The following is a 25,275-nucleotide window of genomic DNA, read 5'->3' as shown; positions in this document are numbered from 1 at the left end:
TGAATCTTGGGGGAACCAGCATGGTCCACTCGCAGATCATTTGATACCGACTGATTGGCGAATCCTCGTCGCTTTGCACGGCATCGAGCCCGACTTGAAGGTAGCGCACTGCAGTTCGGCATGCGTGCTTTTCCTCTTGGCTCAAGTCGTCAGTGTGGTCGATGAGGTTGCTAATAGACGAACAATCATCGCCCTTTGGGAGCTGAGAAGTGAAGGTCCTACTCAATGAAAGTATCGGTTCGAGCTCCGACTTCATGAGTAGCGGCCACGCGGATGTAGCAATGGTATAGATACCTCTGTGCATATCTATACACTGCACGTAGTGTGTGATGAAACCGTCGATACCGGTCGAAGGACGTAACGCAAGGGTGTCCGCCAGTAGGTGCTGACCCAGCATTGAAGAGAAAAGCAGTATCGGTACACAATTGGATTGGTCCACATCTACTCTGGCAGAATTGAATAGCGAAACAGCGCGTGTCTGTAGAGCCACGGATTGGTGACGAAAGTAGGCTGAGCGTTCTGGATTGACATGTGCCAGATGGCAGGCGGAAAAGGCGAGGATCTGGTGCATGAGGTATGACGCCTGCAGAGCAGTCTCGAAACCGAGAGCGATACCAGAACGATGGAACTTCTCAAAGCCGACGGCAAAATTGTACATTTCTTCGTTCAGCATAGCGTGCAGGAGGAGCTCCATGTGACCGACATTGACGTGATCTTCGTGGTACGTTTGGCTACCATTTGTCGATGGAGTATCTGCTGTGCGACCGTCACAGAGCGCAGAACTTGTCGGAGAGTTATTGTTGGGTGTAACTGAAGCATTGAAGTCAAACTGATACCCTGGGCTTACGGATCGAGGGTGTGCATCTGGGGCTGAGTTGGATGTGAAGCTGCACGCGCGCTCTGAAACAGTGCATAGCCGACATCGAGGGCGGTTTTCGTCGCACTAACAAGTATCGGGTTACCAATAGCTTCAAGAGAGCTTTGGATCTAAAGCTCACCTTAATATGCCGTCGTTTGCTATACGGAAGTGTCAGTCAAATGAGAGGAGAGGAAGGACATTGTAAGACCAGGGTAAAAGGACGCACCACTCCAGGCACCCGCCTTTGGACTTCCTGTGACTGCGCCGAAGCATGTTGGCTCCATGACTGTGAGTGATCAGGTAACACGCGTATTACATACGTGCAGACATCAGAAGCATGGACGAGCAACGGCGCTTGGCGGAGAAGAGGGGCCTGATCTCTCGGGTAAGGCCTCCTGACTAGCGCCATCCTTCGCTGACGTAACACGCGTGTAAACCTGTTTGGGTCAAGCGCCAGCCCTCTTCTCATCCATTCCACCAACCCATCGATGATACCCTGCGCTTCAACGAACTGTTTTAGTCCATTCTCAGTACAACAAAGACTTGCACGGACATTAAGACAGCAGCAACTCGCAAGCTCTACTCATTTCGGTCGGCCACTTCCTTCCATGCAATGTGGCTATACATCGATCGCTGCACAGTTTTGCCCTGTGGGTATCTGAGCGTCATGGCTAGCAGAAGGCAGGCTCTTGGCGCTTCGTAAGGCAGGAGCAAGACAACATGCGGGTGATCTTCTGGGTGCACGTAAAATCTCCCTACAAGTAGTCTTCCACTGTTTTGCTTGTACTGCTTTCGTACTCACAATCCCTCTTCCATTTCAAAACAAACTTCGGGTTGCCTGTCTCTGCAGTGCCATCGTTTGAAGCATTCTTTTACTACCTTTGCACGCTCTTGCTCGATACCTCGCTGAGAATGCCGGCGCTTGAAACCTACAAAGGCGCCTACCTTTGGAAATACGTGCCCAACTTTGCAGCAGCCATTACGTTTGGGATTCTTTTCCTCGTTTTGACTCTAGCACATACCTATAAAGCGTACAAACATCGGACATGGTACGCTATACCATTCATTACCGGTGGCTTCTGTACGTATTCCTTGACTCTGGTCTGACTGGCATGCGTACGTTGGTAGACTGACATATCCAGCTGAGCCCATGGGTTATGCGTGTCGCGCAATAGCAACCCATCATACAGGCGCTTTAGTCCCCTTCCTTCTACAAGCGATCTTCCTCCTCCTTCCACCGTGTCTATTTGCAGGCACACTGTACATGGTTTACTCGCGCGTAGTACGAGCCACGCATGGCGAACGCTTCTCTTATGTGTCACCTCGATGGTGCACTCGAATCTTCATCGCAGGCGACCTTCTTTGTCTCAACATCCAATCAACTGGGGCGGGGTTCCTTCCCAAGCCGAAATTGGTAAACGCTGGAAACGGTGTTATCGTCACAGGCTTGGGTCTACAAGTCCTCATCTTTGCCGGATTCATGTGGTGCTGCGTTCTTTTCCACCGCAAGTTCTCACTCCACCTCCGCAACACTGGCCAAACTGTCGATGTACCTTGGGAAAGTGTGCTCTGGATGCTATACGGGACTTCTGTTCTCATCTCAATACGAAACATCTTCCGCCTAGTCGAATTCATCGCTGGACACGACGGCTACCTAAACTCGAACGAGTGGCCAGTATACGTATTCGATGGCGTCTTGATGCTCCTCGTTATGATCAGCTTTTACATTTGGTACCCGCCACAGCTACAGCTCGAGGAAATTGGTTCAGAGAGTATGATTGAGCTCACGAGCGAAGACAACAATGTGCCACAGAATGAGCCGGCCAGGAAGTAGCTTGGATGTTGCGATACCAACACTCGACCAACTTGTAGCCATACTGTAGCCCTTTATACTACAGTCTCTTTCAGATCAAACATGACGGGTCTCGTCTCCGCAAACTCCTTCCTCTGATCCAATTCCTCAAACCACTTCGCCAGCACCTCGTACTTGCTTTTCCAACCAGGGCTCATGCTTCCGAAATCGATAAACCCTACAGTACAAACGACCGCAATATCGGCAATCGTCATCTCGTCACCAACGAGATAGGCCTTCTCTTGCTCTCTTATACTCCGAACCATCTCGTCGAAAGCCTGCATTGCGCCACTGATCTTCCGCTTCTGTCGATCGAGCCAAAGCTGCGACTGCTTGTCTTTCTCTCGGCGAGCTTCAAACCGGGCTATCACGATGGCGTCCATGCAACCCACGCTCAAGACAACGATTTGTCGGATTTGTAGATCCAAGTCCATGTCGCCGGTGATTAGCTTCGGGCCTCTGTCTGCATACTTGCGCACAATGTATTCTTGGATGTGCGCGCTATCGTAGACTGGCGGTCGGCCGTCAGGGAGAAGCAAGATGGGCAGTTTCTCCAATGGGTTGTATTTGGGTGTTTCTGTTGCGCTTTGCCATGGTATCTCATTCCTGAGCTCGAAGGATATGCCTTTTAGAGTGAGCGCGATGCGGTTCATGCGTGCGAATGGCGATGGTGTTGCTGATATGAGGGTCAGTGGCGACATTTCTGCGGTGGAGCTGGACATCGTCGCTGGGCTTAATTTCGTATTCTAATGTCTTCAAAGGTTGCAGAGCATGCAGACTGATGTTGATGTATGAGCGCGGACTGCGGGGACGTGATGGGGTATGGATAATGTACTTGTCTAGGCGGAGATAAGCCCGCATCTCTACGTCATTGCTTCGCAGTGATATTTGAAATAGTTCAGTTCCTGTTGTCCGAAGGATCGTCGTTCGTGAACATGATGACAGTTGTCTGCAAGGACTTCAGCTTACCCATTGGTCAACCGCTTTACAACCTTCATGCCCCATCCCGTTATCCCCCCTTCACCGTCTCTCCTACTATCTCCAATATCTCTCGCATCCATACGCCTGGCTCTCTGCACACTATCCACCAGGGCTCTAATAACATCTTCTACCTCCCCGCGCTCATTGGAACTAATCTCGAAATGCCGGAAACCCTGACTTGCAGCCCATTGTTCCGCCATGTCTTTTTTCACCTGCCTCTTTGATGCGTTCTCATCGACCACGTCCCTCTTGTTTCCCACTACTACACAACCGAATCTCTTCTTTACTCCTTGCATCCTCCCTTCCGTTCCGTCTTTGGTGAATATGGTGTTGCGACAGTGGTAGATGTGTGGATATGTATGTCCGGTGAGTTCATCCCAAGACCACTGGGCAGTGATGTCGTATACCAGAACGACGCCATCAGCACTCCCAATGTATTCATTCAATACACGACGATATGAGGGAGATATGGAGCCCTGGAGATCTATATCCATAAAAGAAAAGCTCCAGCTGTCATCACCATGCGAGATGGTCCTTGAAAGTAGTTCGGAGTCGACAGCGCTGTGGCGAATGAAATGTTTCCCTTCGAGGAACTAGAGCCAGTGTCAATAATGATGCTACTGGAGGAGAAACAGCAGTGGGTAATGTCGACAGGACGGTCGCATACCATGTCAATGAAACATGTTTTGCCTGATTGCTCCTCACCTAAGACGACCACCTTGAGCGGGTTTGGTTCTTTGGAAAACAACATGATGAGGCCTGAAGCAAAAAAGGAACATGCGATGTTGCCCAGGTGGGTCGGACTGATATCGCGCTGATTGTCAAGGCGTGAATCCTTCGCGACTGCCTGGTCAGGTAGCGCTAAGCTTCGAAAGGATACAAGCGGCACGTATGCCCAGGACCACGGCGCACCACCTGCATCGAAATGGGCGCGCTTTCAACGCAGCGACTGCTCTATTTCACTGCCTAGATGCTTTGCCACGAAATAGGATGCAGACACGCGTGGATTACACGTGTGTAGCTAAAGTAGCGGCCCACGCTCCCGCCAAGTCCGCGTGCCGGCAGTCCGGGATCGACGCTGGGGTCCGCCAGCAAGGCTAGATGGGCTCGACAAACGCGAAACAGCAGCGGCGTTCTTATGGAGGCTCCTCGCCCGCCTGATCATGCCTCGATGACTTCCTGGCACCCTCTACTGTATAATTGCCCCGACCCTGCCTCTAGAATTCTCGACCGCCACGACAGGAAGGACCTGCGCAAGAAACACCAAGCGCAAATGACCGCTCGGCCATAATAAAAAGGACTGGCATAACGCTGTCACTGCTTTCGCATTCTACGTCGTCGTATACAGTGCCTGTTTTCCTCGCTGTGAAGACTATCTTGAGACACGACGGCAGTGCGAGATTTTCCCCTTCGACCAAAACATCGCGATGACGTCGTACCGTGATCACCCCTATGCGCATGCGCAAAACCGCCCGCGACCCCTCATCGAGCAGATACCAGACTATCGCGACGACCTTGACGTATCCGACGAAGAAGAAGGCTTCTACGCACGCGACGACGATTTCCTGATTCCGCCAAAGTTCCAGGCGGCCATCGCACGCACAACCGACCGAATCCCCCGGAGGATAAAGCGCCACAGTGTCACGTATCTCGTCATCGCGGTTCTCTTTTTGATAAGTTGGTGGACGTACTTTGGGCCTAGACACACAGCATACAGAACGGAGTTGCATCTCATGGACAACGCACCAACGATGAGCTACGGCAGCAATGTCCGGCCAGAGTTCAAGGGCATGATCCAGGTCAGCGACATGGACGAGCAGCATCTGCCTAAGAAGCACAGCAGACTCGTCTTCGTCGGCGATGTCCATGGCTGCAGAAAGGAACTGGAGCATCTCCTCAAGAAGATCGACTTCAACCACAAGCACGACCACCTCGTCATGACCGGCGACATGATAGCCAAGGGCCCAGACTCGCCAGGCGTCATCAAGCTCGCCCAAAAGATCGGCGCTTCCTGCGTGCGCGGAAACTGGGAAGACAAGCTCCTGCTCTCCATCGCCGACGCGCAAGATCGTCACGTCCTCAAATTCACCCCTGACGACTCCCCCGACGCAAACATCGACTTTGTAGACGAAGTCAGCCAATCGCACGGCGACTACAAGCTGCGCAAGCTAGCGAAACAATTCACCAAAAAAGAAATCGAATACCTCCGACAATGCCCCGTCATCCTTCGCGTCGGCACCGTCCCGACATTAGGCACTCTCGTAACCGTACACGCCGGCCTCGTCCCCGACACCCCGCTCGAACACCAAGACCCCTTCCACGTTATGAACATGCGGACTATCGATCTTAAGACGAGAATACCGAGTAGCAAACATGCGGGCACGCCTTGGGAGAAGTTCTGGAATCATCGCCAGGAGAAGCTGAAGCATGAGGATAGGGCGACGGTGGTATACGGACACAACAGAAAGAAGGGTCTCAATATACATGAGTATTCTTATGGTCTGGATACGGGGTGTGTTAGTGGGGGCAAGCTGACGGCGCTTGTTGTTGATGGAGACGGCAAGACGGAGTTGGTGCATGTCAAATGCGGCAAGGAGGGCGGGTATGCTAGTGATTAAGGGACCATGGTCTCTAGGATTGGATATCTGGGCGTTTGGGAACTATAGAACATTGATTGGGCATTTTGGGAGTTGGTGTCGGATGCACCGTTGCCTATACATACTTCTGTCGGCTTAGCGTTAGCATAGCATTGTTGTAATACCACGTTAGCTTCTTGTATTTTCTCGATAAAGTCTTACGAAGCATCAGAGTCACGGGTTGAAGAACACTCAAAGCAGCCGAGTAGATTGGTACATGCATCATACGATTCACTGCGAATGAAGTTCTCGTCAAGCCAGCGAGTGGAGACGTTTATTATTAGAAAAGACTTGTACATGCTGTTGCCCATGGTAGATGAGCGTGTCACTAGTCCAGACAGCGGAATCAGAAGACCACATCCACGAAGCTCAGGCTCGTGGCATTAACGCCGATGCGTGCAGATCTGACGGCACGGAGCTGAACACCCTGAAGTGTGACCATCAGAACGTTTCTCTCGCCCAAAGTACAACTCAACGCCTCCTACAGGACGGATACGGAGCACCCGTGTCACGGTAGCTAGAACTGAAGTCCTACTCCTCCATTTCCACATCCTCAACCTTCATCACCGGAGCGCCCATGTCATCACTCCCGCCCTGTACATGTTGCAGAACAGGAGCATACGAATTCATCTCGTCACCCATTCCGTATGCAGCGAACTGTATAGGCTGAGTCGTAGCCGCATCAATTCTCTGGAAGTCCGGAAACGCCTCACGCTCGCCGCTATCGTAAGTGGGCCGGCGACCTTGCATGCCGGGGTGATGAGTTGGGAACTGGTATTGCTGCATGCGGTTTCGCGACTCGTTTTGCACAGTGGGTTCTCGGACTGCTTCTAGACGGTCCATGAACGCGTTGCGCTGGACAGTAGGGCCACGCTGGATGCCGGGATGGAGGTTTGCAGCTGAATGACCAACGAAGGGGAAGGCATGAACACCACGACCAGTAGCCTGTGGATGACTGCTCTGCATCGATGCATTGTTGCGCTTGATCATATCACCGAGCATCTGGTTCTGCCTAGCCAACTCTGTCTTCTGGCGCTGGTTCTCAGATGTCAAGGTGTTGACTTGATTGCGCAACTCCATCATCTTACTCTCAACGATGCGGTTCCAGTTCGCAATGGTGCCGGCGTTCTGGAAGATCGGGGTCTCGCCGTCAACAATGTCGATATTGTCTTCCGAAACCTGCGAACCAGTTGGCGATAGCGGAGTTTCAATCCTGTTCCGACCATGCTCGATCATGGTTACGAGGCGGGACTTGGCTTTCATGATCATGATGGTGTCCATATCTCGGAGCTTGATGTCGGGACGCTCGGGATCATGAACATCGCTGAAAATCATATCGTAGTCGATCTTGATGTAACGTGCTCCCATGTCATCATCCGGGCCACCTAGCGCGTATTGGTATATGAAGACCCAGTCTATGCCGTACTGTTTGCCTCGCTGTTGACAATAGTAATCCAAACGAGGGCCAAACTTCTGCGACGCGCGGATCGTGAGGATGGAGAAAATGGGAGTGCCATTGATGTCGTATGTATTGCTATGAATACGAAGTGTCATTACGGGATCGTTCTCGTCTGCTACGGGTAGAGCAGAACGTTGTAAAGCAATCTAAACTTGTCAGTGACTAGATGTTAGAGTCGGGAAAGAATCCCACTTACTGGCTGTGTGAGCTCCCGAGCTACCGGTCTCTTCGTAGTCGGAGCAGCCGTATTCATCCCTTGAAGCTGCCCTTGTGTCGGCAAGTGCAAGTCGGCGGCTGGCTGGGCCGAGGTCTGACGAGAAGGCATGCGAGATCCAGGCGCGCTTGCAAGGAACTCGTTGGGCCGGATGTTACGACGAGCAGCTTCCTCATACACCTTGAAGTTGGCGGATTGGATGGGTCGGAAGCGCGTCAAACGAGACTCAGGGGAATGCACATGGTTGAACTGGGTGCGATGTTCGTCCGGTGCCTGTGGCGCTGGACGAGTTGGTATAGGCACACGCACTCCGTTGTTGTGTCGAGTTGCCATGGCTGCGATACGTCTCTGTTGCGCATTCAACTTCTTGAGCAACTCATCACCATCTATCGCAGATTGATTCAGGACCTCTCCATTCCGCCCCACAATATATGTCATAAGACCAGAACTATTGTGGATATTTGGCCAGCGAGCTAGAGCTTGCTGCGGAGTCATGACATCGCGACCATTGTATTGTTGGCCGGGTATCAAGGGTGGTATGGGAACCTGCTGCTGCGGAACTGGGTGTCCTCGGGCTTGATCTCGCTGGACGTGCTGGGACATGAGTGTCGACTGCGGGTGTAGTGTAGATGGAACGTGATCGCGCGATTGTAGGTGCGTCGAGGATCTCAAGCCGCCAACTGGAATTGCGGTCATTAGCAGTCATTCAAGATAAGGAGTTTTTGGAGGACACGTACTGTTCTCTTCGATATCCATATGATACTGGGGCGACCTCTCAAGGTCAGACTGCGACGCAAACGGAGGATACAAACGGCCAGCTTCCTGACTTGGTCCAGTGGCTGTAGTCGTCTCTTTCTTGGCAACAGCAGTTGCACGCTTGGCGACCGGCTTGGACTTTGGACTCGCACCCGGTGAGTCGGTGGCCTTACGCTTGCCTTTGTCGTCCTTGGCAACTGTGCCAGCGCGACTAGATCTAGGAGCTAATTTGTACGGCTGTGTGGGTGTATCTGTGAGTAACTCTGGGTTGCAGTCGGACACTTGTTCTTTGTGCTTGGTACATGCAAGTCCCTGCTGCAGGCAATGTTTACAGGCGTCGTCGGTATAATAGGCATCGCATGTAGACTCGTGGGCCTTGCAACACTCGTCGCAAATTTTCCAACATGAGTCTTTGATGTGTCGCTGATTCAAAATTAGCAGTGTTTATCTGAAGAATATGGACGAACGACGAACCTCTATAGAATACTTCTTGGACATCTGGGCATCGCACCGTGGACAGGCAAAGACGCTGTCACTCATGCTACCCCCGAGGCGACTCTTTGCACATTTGGATCTGGTATCCCTTGTATGGCGCTATAGTTAGGTCAGTACGTGAAGATGAAACGTGGGCTTCTGATACGTACTTTGAGCTTCGCTTCGCTGACATATGTCTTGCCACAATACTGGCATGCGTATGGCTTCTTGGTGTCGGAACTTTCGTCCGTAGACTCTTCGCCGTCATCGGTTTTGAGCGCTTCGACGCGTCCATCGTTAACTCGCATCGCGCTGCTCACCTCTAGGGAGGGAGTTTCGGGAAGTTCTGATAACGGCGAGCTGTCTGCCACTGGGGACGTGCTAGATGACTGAGTCTGCGCCGCACTATATATTGTAAGCCTTCATTTGAAAAGCGTCGTTCGTGACTACATACCCGAACCGATCTTGATCGCTGTCCTGACTCCGCTCCATATTGAACTGGTCTCAGGGCAGATTATGAGTCGAAAGAGTGAGAGAAATCGTTCAAGCCAGAGGAGACGATATGCTCTTTATAGCAGCAGAGATATGAAGGACGTGCAGAGAAAGTAGAAGATTCGAATCATCTGACCAAGGCGCGGTAGAGTGAAGAAGGTCAGCAGGCGCGTGTGATCGACGAAAGACTTCCGTTATGGGCACTGGTGAGCAGTGAGGGCTGATGAAAAGCCTTCAACAAGACCCTGAAAGAAATTTGCAAACGCTCACCACTCCTACCAACGTTGCCTGGAGCAGTTAAAGACCGTCCAGAACCGTCAGTGCGCTCAGTCAGTGAGAGCTTTCCTTGAAGCGATGACGCAACTTGTGGTCCGCGCGTCAAAATAGAGATAATGGGGTGTTCTGATCATAACCACCTTGTAGATTTTGTGACATATTCACGAGACAAAGACCGTACAGTCATGTTGCCGGTCGCTGTCTACTGACCTTAGTCAACAGGGATACCTGTCACGATCGATATGCGGACTGTGGAGATGCGTCGTGCATGCTAGATATCATCTGTATCGGTAGGAAGATGAAGCGCGTCTTGACAGGATTCTGACACTTGTGATATAAAACTGCTCAATCCCACTGGAACACCTGAGTATACACCGGGCTCCGAAAAGCACGAGCGAAGGTGGAATAGTCTAGCACAGGAAGGCCGGAATAGGTGACTAAGAGAACCAAAGATTTCTGGGGCTGCTGAAGATAGCCCTGAACATACTGTAGTTCATCGGCTTGGTCTTCTTGTTTGTGAAAATGATGAATGTGCTGAGATTACACCTGGGCAGCCAACATGAACGGCCATGGCGAAACAAAAGAGGAGAATTGAGATGGAGATTGACTATTGGATCAGCACAAGCGCGTCGATAGCTTTGTCCTGTAAGATGCGTCCATATCGTGTACGAATTGGTGGGGGTGAACTGAGGTGAAGAGGGCACATTTCCCGAGGTCTGGTTGACGCGAGAGATGACGCGCCATGGACCCACTCTTGGCAGCGTTCCTACGCCCACACGGAGCAGCCATGCTTGAGCTTCTAAGAACTCCACGAGAATGCTGTCGTGAACAGCGCAAGTGTTGTACGTTACAATTTTCTATATCACCACCTGAACATGCAGGCTATGGGATGTTTCTTGGCTCTGTTTGATCAGCCCGCTCTTGGCTGATCAGGCAGCTCATCATGCAGCAGCTACCGTACACGTGATTCATTTGTGGACACTCTTTCGCTACACTTATCTTGTTTGAAAGATCTATAGATCTTCTCCCTGGCTCGATCGCGATGGAGGCTTCAGGTAAATTGATGAACTTTCACGACTGGATAATCACCTGACTTACCTAGGTACATAGTATCTCAACGCCCCAAAAACCGCGAGATCCGCGTCTTGGATCTACTACCTGGCCTTCCCGACGAAACAATTGAGTGCCATATCCGAAACGTTAGTGTCGATGGAGATGCGCAATACGAAGCGCTATCATATGTTTGGGGTGATGCTGTCGAGAAAAGAAGTCTTCAAGTGTCAGGAAGCCCCATCAACATCTCGCCAAACCTCCACGACGCTCTTCGACGCTTACGCTATCCAAACCAAATTCGCACGCTATGGGTTGACCAAATATGCATCAACCAGTGGGATATGGAAGAGAAGGCCAGCCAAGTTGCCTTGATGCGAGAAATCTACAGTAAATGCGCACATTGCATTTTATGGCTGGGTGAGATCCAATATGCCGAACATGGCATAGATGGGGCGGACACACACGCAGTATTTGCGTTCTTCGAAGCCGTGGCCAACAGACCAGCAATTAGAAACGCATCAGCAGGAGAGGCCCACGACTTGTCTAGTAAAGGCGTTGACCCCGAGGATGGCCTCCCCACGCTCTTTCAAGAAGGTGCCGCAGGCGTGACGGCTCGGAAGGCCTTTGCAGCCTTTGCTATGTATGGGAATACCTGGTGGGAGCGCATCTGGACAATTCAAGAGTCAATACTGCCCCACTCGGCTGAGTTCAGATGGGGCCCACTCTCAGTGTCACGGCGCAACATACTCCTAGTGGTACAGCACCTGCGTGGCGACAATCTTCGCTCTTTCCCACCCAGGTTTCGATATCAGCGCATCATGCATACCCCACTTCTCCGTAGTCTTCTGTATCCTGTCAATGGGTTTCTACATTCGACTGATGGCGAGTCGGGGTTAGACTTGTTCATGCGCTGGCGCCATCGGAAAGCTACCGATCCACGCGATAAGATCTATGGGCTATTGGGCTTGCTTGATGCGCGTCAGATTACAGAGACTCTTCCACACGCTCAAGCGCGTAGTTACTCGATACCCGCATCTTTATTATTTGCAATGGTTACAAGCGATCTACTGCTATTTGGAGAAGGTCTTAGGCCTCTGATTGCGTCCAGCGAGATGCCGCATGTCACCCCCGGTCTACCGAGCTGGTCGATCGACTTCGCATGCTCCAACCGTGTAGGCAAGCGCCAGCTGAAGTGGTGGAATCACTCGCATCGATACAGGCAGTTCTCGGCAGGTGGTAGAATCGAGCGCGAACAAGAGCTCGAGAAGGGAGGCTCGGTACCGAAGGTATCAAGTGATTGGACTTGTTTATCCTTACCAGGTCTGCTGGTCGACCAAGTAGAGCAAGTCAACAGCGTATACGAAGTTTCTGATGAGGAGGACCTTGACTATCGGAAGATACGGGACATAATGTCGGACGCAAGACAACTAGTGAAAGGACGAGATAGCTATAAACGTGATCCGGCACAGTCGTGCGAAGCCCTGTGGCGGACCATGATCAGTGATCTCGTCATGGCTGAGTATCCTATCGAACGAGCGAAAGCAACACACGCTTCGGAATTTCTCGAGATCGAACGCGCACTCAACAATGAACAATTCTCGCAACAAGGCCACCAGTCCAGTTATTCTCCACACGGAATGAGCGGGCTATTTGAATCTCTCTGTGGTATGGTACCGAATCATGCTTTCTTCATTACAAAGAGAGGTTACCTCGGTATGGGCCCGCCTACTACCTCGCCGGGAGACCAGATCTGGGTCTTTTATAACGGCAACGTACCATTTGTCATGCGGAAAAGAAACACGGAAGAAGTCGAGAATGGATATCATGAGCTTCGTCTTGTTGGAGACGCGTATGTACACGGCATCATGGACGGCCAGGCTATCTCAGGCAAGCATGTCACTCAGACAGCTCACATTTACTAAAGTGGAAGGTCTTCGCTTCTGTAATCGCGTGGCATACCAAGTGGTTCGTCAATGGGAGTGGGGGATATCGTACCGCCGTAGGTCTTTGCAGATATTCAAGCAGACGCTTCACCAAGTTCATCGACAGGTACCCAAAGCACCCTTGCATCCCTCTGCAGGCCCTCCCCATCCAACTGCCTCTTCACAACCACGATGACCATGATGTCTCTCTTCTGCAACGGCTTGAGATCCCACCCCAGGACTTCCGGCCTCTGAACTTCATTTGCAAACGAAACGTTCCACTCCAACTTGTTGGCGTTTTCGTGAAATACCGCCTCCCCGTCTACGATGACCTCCAGTGACGTTGCTGGTGATGGATGGTCAGAGCCACCGTAGGCGACCATGGAGACTTGGATAGTGAGGCCCGAGATAGTGTTGGAGACAGCTGCAACGGACTCAATAAGAGGCTCGTTTTTGGGTGGCGAGGAGAATGCCTTTCGGATGATATCGGTGGGTAGGGCGGTAAGAGGAGGCGGTATACGTCTCTTGGTCGCCCGTTCAAATGCATATGCATACTCCAATAGCTTGGTATCTTCGTAAGCCTTCCCAGCGAATGTGATGTTCACAGGCATGTTTTTGTCGCTAATGACACCCATGGGTACACTCATAGTAGGTACACCGAGATGCCTGATCGCGCGATTACCGTTGGAGTATTTTACGCCATTCTGGAGACTATGTGTCGTGCTGTCAATGTCGAATTCAAGATCTGCGAGACCGACATCGCCTTGCGCAGGAAATGCAACGACATCCAGCCCATTTTTGTCCATCCAATCTTCTAGATCGCGTTTCCTTTGAGCTTCAAGAGCTTTGAGAGCTTGCTCCATACCCTGTATGTCATGGATACTCCCATCCTGGACCATCTTGGGCAGCCCGGGGTAATCAATCCAATTCCTCACTTCGAGAAAGCGATCCGGCTTGTAGCCTGGTGGCTTTGGGAATAGCATCGCAGGATCTTTGATGTCGGCTAAGCACTTGATGTTGGAATCATTGTTGTCTACGAGAAAAGCGTTCCACGCTTGGGCGGTAAGAACGCCTCGCTCGAGGAGGTTCCAGTTCGCGGGACGTCCATCGACGTTGTTCGCTTCACCCGAAACGGAGTCGTTTTCGTAATTTGTTATTAGAGGGAAATCGGTGTAGACGATCTCTGCCCCCATGGAATTAATGTCTTTCGCTGCCTGTTGCCATATTGCGACGACCTCTGGTGAGACGTAAGGATGCTTTGCGTACGGATCCGAATCTTTCTGGCCAATGTACATCTTCGGCACCCCAACCCTCTTCCCTCGCAGCGCTTCGCCGTTTCGCAGAGTAGTGTAATCGATTGAAGGAGGCTGAGGTATCTGCACATGCTTTTGTTCGCGTATGAAGTCCCCTGATGTGTCTTCATCTGGAGTAGCGATGACATTCAGTATTTCCAACATGTCGTCCACCGATCGCGCATACGGAGTTGGCACATCGCATGTGATGTACAAAGGCCATAATCCGCGACAGCATAAGAGTCCCTTCGATGGCGTATAGCATACGATGGCGTTGTTGGACGCTGGACTCCGTCCGCTGCTGACGGTCTCGCTACCCATGCCGAAAACTGCCATGCTGGACGTCACAGACGTTGCAGCACCATTTGAAGACCCAGATGAGAAGGCGCCAGTGAGGTACTTTGAGTTATACGGCGACTCTGCACGACCATACATGCCTCTCTGCATACCACCCGCAGCCATCGGTGGCATGTTAGTCTTTCCAATCAAGATCGCTCCCGCAGCTCGAAGCTTCTCAGCGATTGCAGAGTCGCCGCTTGACATGACACCTTTCAGAGCAGGTGAGCCATCTGTGACTGTCATGCCGGCAACTTTGTAGCTGTCTTTGATCGTATAAGGTATACCTTCCAAAGGTCGAGGCTTGAGACCTTGGGCACGCCGAGCATCGGAAGCTGCTGCATCTTGGAGGACCTTCTCGTTGAATACCGTAAAGGCATTCAGACCTTGGATAGTGTCGAACTTGGCAATGCGATTCAAACAGCTGATGACAAGATCCACGCTGGTAATCCGTTGTTCGTCGAGAGCTTCTAGATGATCACCGATACTAGCTTCGACAATGTTAAAGTCTTGAGGATTTAGACCAAGACTCTAGATCAGGAAATGAGTCAGTCAATGTCATGCCGTTGGTGGTCGCGAACATACACTATTGCCTGCCATGTTTCAGGAACAGCTTAGCTCAACGAAGGTGTTCCAAAAGGTAGTGAGTCCCAATTCTTGTGGGCGTGTGGTGACGCCAGCGTTGTCGATTGTATGTTCGTGGTCCCAGGCGGGAGCAGGATGGGCCGACGTAATCGTGTCTGGGAGATAGTCACTTCCCCACTTCTGGATAGTCGGGTGGGCTTTCCCTGTACGGCTAGCTCCATGTAGTGTAGAAGCAGGTGCGTTCCGTATCCATTCCGCATACGGCTTGTATCGCTCATAGAGATGCGTTTAGGGCAGGCGCAATCGCCGCGGCAGCACATGGTCACCATGACCGGACTGTGGAAAATGACATGGACAACGTAAGGGCTCATACTGCTCGAATACCTCAACTGTCAAAAAAGCTAAACGCTCGAATATATGTAAATTGTGCCGAAACCCAGTAAGCCCTCTTGCCATGGTAGCAAATCCCCTAGGCTGTACTTGCCCAGAGCGCCTTGAACCTCGTACTTCCAGCCACCAAACCACAGGCACCCATCCATCCCAGATTCCAGCCTGGCAAGCCTCCAGTCGTGCTGCTGAAGTGCAGCGCCATGGGCAACCACGCGCTTGCGATAACAAAATCGGTCCACCACCTGTTGTCAAACTTCTTGTCCTCTTCGTCCTGATATTCCGCAATCGCGCGGCCATCGGCAACCATCTGTTGCCTAGTCACCCTCCTACGGCCCTCGAGCTGCCACTCGCGCATCAAGCGGAGGAAGTCGCACGACACGCCGCCTAGCCAACAGCGGTAGGCATACAGGTATAAACGCGCAGTCGTCGAATCGCCGCGGTTGAGGGTGGAGATGAAGCGGGGCGAGATGACGCCCGAGTCGGCGAGGAGGGAGATGTTCTCTAGGGCTTGGTAGGAGAAGTAGCTGCTCGCCTGCAGCATGGCGATGCGGTGCAGCACGACATCTGTGCCGGCTTTGGGGCCTGAGGCTAGCGAGCGCAACCAGGCGTACAGCGGGAAGAGACCAAACAGCCTCAGCGTTGTGCGCGCTTTCGAGATGAGGACGGCGAGCGCAGCGATGGGCGGCACCGTGCCGTTGTTCAACAGGGTTGCGGCGGAGATCTTTGCATCGTCGCAAGCGGGGCGGATCAGCGTGAGGAGCCGTGTCGCGAAGCTGGAAATGGACGGCGATTTGGTCTGCACGTAGGCGAGGATATAGAGGGAGTAGTTGAATGTGGAGAGGAATGCGGAGAGGCCGCCTGGGGAAGCTAGGAGTCTGCCCTACATTAGCTCATGCCTCTGACCCTCACAACGACACACGCTCGACCTGACGTACTTGTTCAGCCTCAGAATCGTTTGGTCCACTTTCTTGACGCCTGCAAGCAAGTCGGTCCTGTCCAGGTCCCGCGGATCCGCCCTGGGTGCGGCATCCGCTATCTTATCCACCACCTCCTTGACGTCAGGGGTGTCAGTCACATTGGACGCTTCGGGCTGGGTGGGCTTCTCGGTTTCGTCAGACATGGCGAGATTGGTCCGTATATGTAATGATGAGCATGCAGGAGGTCAGGAAGTCTGGGTAGAATGAGGTAAAGGGTTATGCTTCTCCGCACGCAAGCCATGGGGAGCTCATTGCCGCTATCCCCGTGAGCCGAGGCACTGCCGCCAGCGGTGTGCCATCACTCTCAACACCATCGTGCATTTTAACTTGAACTTTGGTTTTTTTTTACGACACGAGCGCAACTTTATAAATATGGACGCGCTTTGAATCGCCTGATGAAGTTTGTATCCATGATATTATGAGCGGAAATCCCCGTCTCATGCGCTCCGCACTACATCAAACGCCTTCGACAAACCCCCGGGTTCCGCGCCGCTCCACATCCTCTGCATCAAGCCTCTTGATCACATCCTCAATCTCCTCCCAAGCCGCGCGCCCTCGTTCCCCGGATTCGCTCTTTATCGCATCCAGCGTTCGTCTTCGCCGCTCCTTGGGCTCGCTCCTGAGTTGAGTGAGGAACAGGCGTTTCGACTCTTCGAGCTGGGTGCGAGCTTTGTCTAGCACTTGGTCCGTCGTCTTGTTGTCTTGCTCAACGTCATTCAATCCACTCTCGAGGAATAGTAGACTGATTCGTGGACTGAGCGTTAGCTTGTTATTCCTCTCACTCTATGGGAAAATAGAGGACTCCCGTCAAAACATACCGCATCTGCGCCAGACTGTATAGCTTCTCTTCTATCTCAGCTCTGTCCCAGGTGCTCCTTGCCTGCCGCCATACCAGATGCCATTTCCCTGTTGCGACATTGCCAGGAAGCTTCCTTGCTATCTCCTTATCGAGATCGTCGAGCCGTTTGAAGAACTCAGTGCTGATAGCGTCTCTGCGTTCTATCGACCATGCAAAGTCTCGTAGTCGTGTCGCTTGCGCCTGCACTGCAGCCCAGTCGCTATCGCTTTTCACTCGATAGAGCGCAGCCACCTGGTAGAGAGTGCCAGCTATCAGAATGTACGCGAATGTTAAGATGGAAAGGACGTTGGCGGTAGAAGAGAGTGCGCTGTCGCGACAGTCGCACGTGCTGTAAAGTGGTGTCTCCATGGGGTTGATATGACACACGTCGATGTAGGTCTCACGAACGGCAGATTGGTGACTCGAGGAAGGCTGGGGAGCTTCCATTCCTTCGAGAAGTTCCCCGCCAGCTTACTTGCGATAGTAGACTGCATACTGACTTGCGCCGGTGTTGGTTCGGTTGCGGATAAGTGCCTGCAGCACGCATGTGCTCAGCCTTGTCGTCCAAGACTTGGGTAGGTGTATGGCTCTGTTCCCCAGTTCACCTGTCTACGCTTCCGAACGGCCCCAGTGTCTCGAATGATTTCAACATCACACGATGTAGTGAAAGACATCACCGGACATGGGAACGCTCAAAGCCATGCTTTTAGCACAGCTAACGTGTTGTGACAAAGACATACTTCAACAATGCCAGCGCAAACACTATGAAAACAAATCACCCACCCGTGGCCTGCCAGGGAAGATCTACATCTTACACGTCGAGATCATCCACCTGAAAAGCCATAATTCGAATCTGCACTAACTGCCGGCCATGGCCATTCCACAGATACAGGGCGCTAAAAGGGCGGGGGCCCCGCTGATAGATGGAGACCAGCACGCACCAGATACTACCAGTGCACCAGAGCAAGCAGTCAAACGAGCCAAAAAGCACCCGTTCGACACCCTCGCGCTCAGAAAGATGGGATACGACTTTAAAATACCAGCGATCATTGCCAGAATCCGTACTAATTCGGCTCAGCCCTTCGACGTGGGCATGGGGTTAGGGGTGATGCTGTACCACATCGTTCCGTTGATATCAACGCACTTGGAAAATCCTATGGAGTTCCACAACAAGGCGCCAACAGCCTTGCAATGGGCAACTGAGTTCGTCGAAGCGGTTGATCAGTATATCGCATACTTGCGTCTTACGGATGGTTGCTCGGAGAAATTTCCTAATGATGCAACCGTCGATCGCAAGAGTCGACGGCCACGGCGCAAATACATGGGGCGGTATACCCACCTCGTCGAGAATGCTTATAAGGATCATGTCCGCGAACAGCTCTGCGACGTATTCCAATCGTGGAGCAAGGAGCAAACGCAGCTCTTCAACAAGGGTATGGATAAAGCTCTCTCGGGAATACAGTGGGTCGTCTACCCGCGAGAAAACGTGGTTCTGGCTGCTGGCGACGACGAGTGGACGATTTGGCTTCGCGGAAGGTGCGAAGAGCTAGGCATGATTGAAGCAAGGGCGGAGAGGAAGGTGTTTGCGGATATTTAGGGACGGGTCTGCCTGAATGTGGTTTGAGTGTTTGTTGGTAGTAGTAGTAGACGCAAAGTATTGACCACGGACAGTCGAAGGAAACTAGCACAAGAAGAAATGTGAAAACAGAAGTTGCATTCTCGTGACCTCGGGACCGGTCTCAGGCATCTTGTGCTAAGTCGTTAGTTGGAGATCGTGCTGCGAACATGCGGTTGCTGGGCTGGGGCTGCATAAACAGCTGCAAATTGGTGGATTTGCAGGTGGAGTGGTGGAGTGACGAGGGTGACTAGGGACCGTTGGCGAGATTGGAGCGGGCATCGCGGGCCCACCGCCAAGGCGCCTGCATAGGCATGCTGGGGGCAACTGCGTCCCAGGACTCGAAACACGCGCTCGAAACCGTCGCATTGCCCTCGCACCCACCGCAGCGCCTCTTATAGCCCAACGCCCGAGGCCCGAGAGTCTGTCATTCCTACACTCGCCACCACCCCCGTCACTGCCACCCGCAACCATGGCCGGCCGATTTGTGCGAGCGTCCAAGTACCGTGAGTGTTGATGTCCAACGCCCGCCCAGCCCAACATGCTAACACCGCCTGCCAGGCCACGTCTTTGGCAAGGGCACCAAAAAGGTACGCTCCAATGCCATCCATGGATCTAGCACGCACGTGTACTGACCGTCTTGCAGGAGCAATGCTACGATAACCTCCGCATCTCCAAGAATGCGTGGGACACCAACCTGATCAAGGTCAGCTCTCCCGCACGCGACCCCGTCGTACTTGCGCTCACCCCCCTAGGCCAACCCCGAATACATCTCGGTCAACTGGGAAGCCAGCGGCGGTGGCGCCTTTGCCGTCATCCCCATCAATGAGCGCGGCCGGGCGCCCGACCAGCTCCCTCTCTTCCGCGGCCACACTGCCGCCGTCCTCGACACCGACTGGTATGGTCGCACATGGCGTGACAGGGCCGAGTACGACGCTAACCGCGCGCAGGTCTCCCTTCAACGACTCTCTCATTTCCTCGGCTTCTGACGACGGCAAAGTCGGCATCTGGAAGGTGCCCGAGAACTTCACCCTGCACACCGATGCCGAGGAGCCCGCTGATGTCGCGCCTGTCGCCAAGCTGAGCGGCCACATGAGGTACGCCGATGCGCTCGGTCGAGATTCGCATCTAACACTACCACAGGAAGGTCGGCCATGTCCTCTTCAACACCGCCGCCGAGAACGTCCTCGCCAGCGCGTCTGGCGACTACACCGTAAAGCTCTGGGACGTCGAGGCCGGTCTGCCACAGCTCACGCTCAAGCACAACGACATTGTCCAATCGCTCTCATGGAGCGCCGACGGATCGCTCCTCGTCACCACAAGCCGCGACAAGAAGCTGCGCGTATGGGACGTACGCCAGGAGAAGCCCGCCCAGGAGGTTCCCGGTCATCCTGGTGCCAAGAACAGCCGCGCTGTGTGGATGGGTGAGACCGACCGTATCGCGACCACTGGCTTCTCGCGCATGAGCGACCGTCAACTCGGTCTCTGGGACCCGCGCAACCCCAAGGAGCCCATTGGCGGCTTCCAGATCCTCGACTCCATCTCCGGTGTCTGCATGCCCTTCTGGGACGACGGTACACAGTGCTTGTACCTCGCCGGCAAGGGGTACGTCTGACCTCCCAATTTTATCGCCATACACTAACTTGCGCAGTGACGGCAACATCCGCTACTACGAATACGAGAACGACAAGTTCGAGTACCTCTCCGAATACAAGTCCGGCGACCCTCAGCGCGGTATCGCCTTCCTTCCCAAGCGGGGTATCAACCTGCACGAGAACGAGGTCCTGCGCTGCTTCAAGACTGTCAACGATGCCTACGTGGAGCCCGTATCATTCATCGTTCCCCGCCGTTCCGAGATGTTCCAGAGTGATATTTACCCGCCTACGACAGGTCTGAAGCCAGGTGTTTCGGCTGCCGATTGGTTCAGCGGGAAGACTGCAATGCCGCCCAAGATTTCACTTGAAAGCGTCTATGAGGGCGAAGCCCCCAAAGAGGTGGAAAACGACTACAAGCCTTCCCAGCCGGCCACCAGTCAGCCATCCCCCGTCAAGGCCGAGCCGCCCAAGCCTGCGCCCGAGCCCATACCTACACCAGTCGCTTCTCGTGGTCCACCCCCATCTATGAAGGACAACAAGGATTCTATGGCGTCGGCAGCTTCCAAATTCGCGGACAAGGATGCTTCGGACAACGAGAGCGCGTCGAGCTTCGAAGAGATTCCCAAGCCAGCAGAGCGCCGCACCTTCACTGCTTCCCGCCAGGAAGAGAAGGTTAAGGGCCCCACTATCTCCAAGGAACCTGAGAGCGCAAAGTCCACTCACAGTCCCACACCTGCAGCATCCTCTACACCCACCTCATCTGCTGCACCTGCCTCTTCTACGCCCACTGCGGCCGCTACGACTTCCACACCTAGCGCCGGTGGCCCTGCTTCCGCTCTCCGCGATGCACTAGGCGACATCAAGTCACAGCTTGAGCAGCAAAACAGGGTCATGTCGGACCAAACGGATCAAATCGCACTCCTTCTGCGCGAAGTCTCGATGCTCAAGACCAAGGTTGCCAGCTCCGAGCCCTCGGACCGTGAAAAGGATGAGCGCATCAGGCAGTTGGAGCTCGAGCTTGAGGAAGCCAGGTCTTGAATATGAGGACCTTAACATTCTCATGCTTGGTGCTGACGCTGTTAGAAAACTGAACGAGGACTATATGTATCTGATCACTCATCAGGGTGTTACAAAGAAATCGTCGTTTGGATAAGATCTCAGGGATATGAGTGGCATTATCCGGCTGGCGAGCTGTTGGTAGGGGCCGATGTACGATGATTGGGGGCTGTTCTGTGTATGCGTATCGTCTGTCTGTCGAACTTGCTTTCGTTAGCAAGGTGTTTGGGTTAGCGGCATTGTATGGCACAAAATTCATTACTTCTAGTTTAGTGACTATTTTCCCGCGGCCTCGACATCTGGACATCCGCTGAAAATGTACGCGCAATTTCTAGCGATCCTGTTGTTGGTTGACTCAGCAACATGGTCTCCATAACTAACGCTCCGGACCTCCTAACCTTGCACTCTCCAGGGCTTGCCTTCTCCTTCCCACCGTTAATTTTCCCAAACCATCTCGTCTCAATCTCCACACGTGGCGCGTTGCCAAGCCTGCCAATGTAGGCAGACCGACTGCACCGAATTTATTGTTACCTCCACACAGAGCTCAACCGTCCCTGTACTTCGCGCCCGTCCACGGCTCACCATGGCAGCGTATATCAACCTTAACCTGCAAGGTACGTTACCAGTACAATACTATACACGATCTGTTCTTTTAACGTAGAACGAGGGGCCTTCTATTTTGCTGGACATCGTTCTGCCGAAGATGACGCCATGCTGCAACTATTTTCGAGCAGGCTTGCGGGCGTAGCAAGAGGTGGGTAGTACCATCATCGCCCGGCATGCACGGCGAAAAGCGCTCATAGACGTAGAATCTACCTTTGATGTTTTGTACTCGCAGGTTGCCCGGGATTGACAACAGCGGGACGACCTCCTCACACCCTTTAACGACCGCCGATGGAGTCACGTTAGAGCGGTCTGGACCTTTGACCTTGATCGCGATATTCTGCGATTGGACCAGACAGATCGCAACCTTTGGGTTTCTCTCGACCTTGTTCGCCAGCGTTCCATAACCATTTCCGATTTCGAGCCTTGCGAACCACCGCCGACACTTGCCAAACATGCCTTGCAATCCGTCTACTCAGCACGCCGCCCAGTGGTGTTCTGGAAAATGAGACGCAAGAACATCGACCTGCCGCGCCTACAGCGGCGCAAGGCTTTCGTCTCTAGGATACTTGCCGACTTTGCGTTTCAGTGGAGGCATGTCCTTTGCGGTCGTTACAACAACTCTACGTTTCGGAGGCTTGCCAATGCTATTGTCAGGATTGTTACCCTGGACTTTACCGTCGAAGAAGCAACGCTCGCACACCAAGCCATTGGCCGCTACCTGGTCTGGATAGACAATCTCCCAGAGTGGGACTTTGCAAGTGGACACATTGTTAGGGTCGGTGGAACGGCCATCGTCATATGCCAGCATACTCCGCACGCGATCACGCTGATTCGAAATGATTTCAGGAAGCAGATTGTGTCCACTCCTGGTTCGGTGGAAAGAACTTCCACTTACCTCATACTCTCGGTGCGGGAACTTATTCTGTTTCGGATAAGCAGGGAGTTCGAAAGATATACGGAGCCCATGCGCCTATTTGACGGGGTGCATCCTCCATCTGAAGAAGCTATCGAGCTACTTCTCCAAGCCACGCAGACCAGCCCCACTATGGCTCCTCTTCGCAAGCTCCCTGTTGAGCTCCAGGATGCGATCATTGACAAGGTATCAGAGGAACCGATTGAGAGCGCCAGGGTTGGCTGCTTACTTGATGCTGGATCAGTTTTTACATGGAGATACAACGACCGAAATATTGAAAGACAAGTCAGCCATCGGTCTAGGACGCCTTTGTCGCACATTTACTTTGGTGGCTACCCTAGTGGTATAGCATATAAGTAAACGTCTTCAAAACGCCCATTGTCAGATATCAATCTGATCTATAAATCCATCGCACAGTAGGAAGCTTTAGGATTGTATTGATCATAGATGGATCATGAACCGTACCTGTAGTAAAGCGATAGTTGCAAACGAGTCAGACCTTCCTAACTAATGATACACCCACAACATCTCAACGCAACAACGTGAACCTTGATCGAGACGTGCCTCAACCAACCTGCATCCCACCCGGCAACGCCGTTAGCCAACCATCAAAATTCTCGCCAACCATATCCTTGACATTGCACTTATTCTGCGTCGCAATATTCTGCTTCTTCAGCGTTGGCGCCGACACATAATTATTCCCATCCATAGCCTTCTGCAGCGAGTCGTCCTTCCAGCCGAACAGGTAGTCCGCATGCGTCGAGAAGCCAGTCGCGTCGCCACTAGACCAAACAAAAGGCTGGCTACCATCGCTTGGCCAGTCGGCCTTATTGTTGAACTGCTTCGTGTCCCAGACCGTCTCTAGCAGGATCTGGGGCAGGCGGACGGGGTGTGTAGATGGACACGCGCCGCCATTCTCAAATGTACCCGTCGCGGGGTACGAGACGTGTTCGCGGTGGTTTGGTGAGTCGAGGTTCACGCCGTCCCAGCACTGGAAGCAGTCAGTAAATACATGCAACGTACAATCGCAAAGTCGGAACTCTTACAGTTGGAAACCGATGGTTAATCATGATGCCGGCCGGGCAAGGCTGCTTCGGGAACTCGAGTGTTTCAGGCTCTCGGGTACCCTCGTTTTGCATGCAAATATATGTCAACTGTCGAAAGTCGCGCGCTTCCTCGCGAGAGCGGTACGAGACGTCGCCGATCAGCATGCGGAAACCGGGCTTGAAGGCTGTTACTTTGGTGGTTTGCGAGGTGCTGAAGAGGGCGTCGGTCATGTAGTATACAACCTGCATGCATGTTAGGCGTTGGCTGTGATGGGGTAAGAAGAAGGTACGTACCATGCCGCCGTTGGTACCTTCCATGCCTTGTTGCGCTCGTTGGGGTACGCGTTTGAAGGTGCCGTTTTTGGCTTTGAAGTATACGACTGCGGTCCAGTAGTTGCCTACAGTCATCTCATTAGCGTCTCTCCGTCATCTAGAACTGTGTTGTAGTCCTCACTCAAGTCTTCGGAAAACTCGCACGTGGTGCATGTCGATTGTGTCGCCAGATCATGGCCTTTGGCTGGATCCATGGTGACGTTGAAGGAGTTCTGACGGTGTCAGCAGTAGAATGTCTGTTTGGAGATGGGCTTTCTTACGCCTCCGATGATCTGATGAAGATGTGGCGAGGGATTCGAGCCTGGGTTCACCAACGGGTCAAGTCTCTGTACTGTCAACTGCGCGCAGCCAAAGCGCAAAAGGCCTGCTTTCGCAGTCGCGACGAACCCGAAGGCAATTATGAAGGTGTGTAGTTTCATGTCGTTACGTCCCTGTGGTCTCCAGCGTTCCGGTGTTATCGACAGCTACCAAACAGCAGTTTGCAGCCCATGGCAAGTCTATCCTTCATACTATGGGTGCCACGACTTGATGTCCAAGATACTATCAACTGCCGTCTTTCACGAGCATCGATGCGAAGAGCCGAGGGCCAGGGTAATGTAAGCTAATATCGCGTAGCGAATGCGAGCTCAGATGCCAAGGAAGATCGAACGTCGTCTTTCCATGGAAGAGGTCTTTCATCTGAAGCCTTCGAATGAGCAGACGCCTGGAGAGTGTGTGTT

The 25,275-nt window shown here is 52.8% G+C and overlaps 11 protein-coding genes across 11 annotated transcripts; 4 read left to right on the top strand and 7 right to left on the bottom strand.

Moving 5' to 3' along the window:
• Positions 1-1,771: 1,771 nt before the first annotated feature.
• On the top strand, positions 1,772-2,693 carry J4E83_000199 (uncharacterized protein; the record flags this gene model as incomplete). The annotated part of the gene is made up of 2 exons (XM_049327162.1): positions 1,772-1,940; positions 2,002-2,693. The coding sequence occupies 2 exons, from the start codon at positions 1,772-1,774 to the stop codon at positions 2,691-2,693; spliced, it is 861 nt and encodes a 286-aa protein (XP_049193307.1).
• Positions 2,694-2,746: 53 nt separating this feature from the next.
• Positions 2,747-3,412, bottom strand: J4E83_000198 (uncharacterized protein; the record flags this gene model as incomplete). The annotated part of the gene is made up of 1 exon (XM_049327161.1): positions 2,747-3,412. The coding sequence occupies one exon, from the start codon at positions 3,410-3,412 to the stop codon at positions 2,747-2,749; it is 666 nt and encodes a 221-aa protein (XP_049193306.1).
• Positions 3,413-5,119: 1,707 nt separating this feature from the next.
• J4E83_000197 (uncharacterized protein) lies at positions 5,120-6,310 on the top strand (the record flags this gene model as incomplete). Its single annotated transcript, XM_049327160.1, has 1 exon — positions 5,120-6,310. The coding sequence occupies one exon, from the start codon at positions 5,120-5,122 to the stop codon at positions 6,308-6,310; it is 1,191 nt and encodes a 396-aa protein (XP_049193305.1).
• A 549-nt stretch (positions 6,311-6,859) lies between these two features.
• On the bottom strand, positions 6,860-9,723 carry J4E83_000196 (uncharacterized protein; the record flags this gene model as incomplete). The annotated part of the gene is made up of 6 exons (XM_049327159.1): positions 6,860-7,933; positions 7,984-8,387; positions 8,739-8,994; positions 9,232-9,351; positions 9,402-9,636; positions 9,686-9,723. The coding sequence occupies 6 exons, from the start codon at positions 9,721-9,723 to the stop codon at positions 6,860-6,862; spliced, it is 2,127 nt and encodes a 708-aa protein (XP_049193304.1).
• A 2,441-nt stretch (positions 9,724-12,164) lies between these two features.
• J4E83_000195 (uncharacterized protein) lies at positions 12,165-12,974 on the top strand (the record flags this gene model as incomplete). The annotated part of the gene is made up of 1 exon (XM_049327158.1): positions 12,165-12,974. The coding sequence occupies one exon, from the start codon at positions 12,165-12,167 to the stop codon at positions 12,972-12,974; it is 810 nt and encodes a 269-aa protein (XP_049193303.1).
• Positions 12,975-13,069: 95 nt separating this feature from the next.
• On the bottom strand, positions 13,070-15,202 carry J4E83_000194 (uncharacterized protein; the record flags this gene model as incomplete). Its single annotated transcript, XM_049327157.1, has 2 exons — positions 13,070-15,133; positions 15,188-15,202. The coding sequence occupies 2 exons, from the start codon at positions 15,200-15,202 to the stop codon at positions 13,070-13,072; spliced, it is 2,079 nt and encodes a 692-aa protein (XP_049193302.1).
• A 454-nt stretch (positions 15,203-15,656) lies between these two features.
• J4E83_000193 (uncharacterized protein) lies at positions 15,657-16,697 on the bottom strand (the record flags this gene model as incomplete). Its single annotated transcript, XM_049327156.1, has 2 exons — positions 15,657-16,452; positions 16,504-16,697. 2 exons carry the CDS (start codon positions 16,695-16,697, stop codon positions 15,657-15,659), a joined length of 990 nt encoding a protein of 329 aa, XP_049193301.1.
• Positions 16,698-17,010: 313 nt separating this feature from the next.
• J4E83_000192 (uncharacterized protein) lies at positions 17,011-17,761 on the bottom strand (the record flags this gene model as incomplete). Its single annotated transcript, XM_049327155.1, has 2 exons — positions 17,011-17,296; positions 17,373-17,761. 2 exons carry the CDS (start codon positions 17,759-17,761, stop codon positions 17,011-17,013), a joined length of 675 nt encoding a protein of 224 aa, XP_049193300.1.
• A 1,718-nt stretch (positions 17,762-19,479) lies between these two features.
• Positions 19,480-21,640, top strand: CRN1 (Coronin-like protein crn1; the record flags this gene model as incomplete). The annotated part of the gene is made up of 7 exons (XM_049327154.1): positions 19,480-19,513; positions 19,569-19,597; positions 19,654-19,713; positions 19,763-19,905; positions 19,958-20,104; positions 20,151-20,612; positions 20,659-21,640. The coding sequence occupies 7 exons, from the start codon at positions 19,480-19,482 to the stop codon at positions 21,638-21,640; spliced, it is 1,857 nt and encodes a 618-aa protein (XP_049193299.1).
• A 1,156-nt stretch (positions 21,641-22,796) lies between these two features.
• Positions 22,797-23,164, bottom strand: J4E83_000190 (uncharacterized protein; the record flags this gene model as incomplete). The annotated part of the gene is made up of 2 exons (XM_049327153.1): positions 22,797-23,130; positions 23,160-23,164. The coding sequence occupies 2 exons, from the start codon at positions 23,162-23,164 to the stop codon at positions 22,797-22,799; spliced, it is 339 nt and encodes a 112-aa protein (XP_049193298.1).
• Positions 23,165-23,742: 578 nt separating this feature from the next.
• Positions 23,743-24,750, bottom strand: J4E83_000189 (uncharacterized protein; the record flags this gene model as incomplete). The annotated part of the gene is made up of 4 exons (XM_049327152.1): positions 23,743-24,168; positions 24,224-24,466; positions 24,518-24,621; positions 24,678-24,750. The coding sequence occupies 4 exons, from the start codon at positions 24,748-24,750 to the stop codon at positions 23,743-23,745; spliced, it is 846 nt and encodes a 281-aa protein (XP_049193297.1).
• Between the last annotated feature and the right edge of the window lie 525 nt (positions 24,751-25,275).

This window comes from Alternaria metachromatica (assembly GCF_023757995.1).
Source record: "Alternaria metachromatica strain BMP 0045 chromosome Unknown scaffold_1, whole genome shotgun sequence".
Classification (NCBI taxonomy): domain Eukaryota; kingdom Fungi; phylum Ascomycota; class Dothideomycetes; order Pleosporales; family Pleosporaceae; genus Alternaria; species Alternaria metachromatica.
Note: the sequence above shows the minus strand (reverse complement) of the source record. Positions and strands in the feature narration are given on the sequence as shown.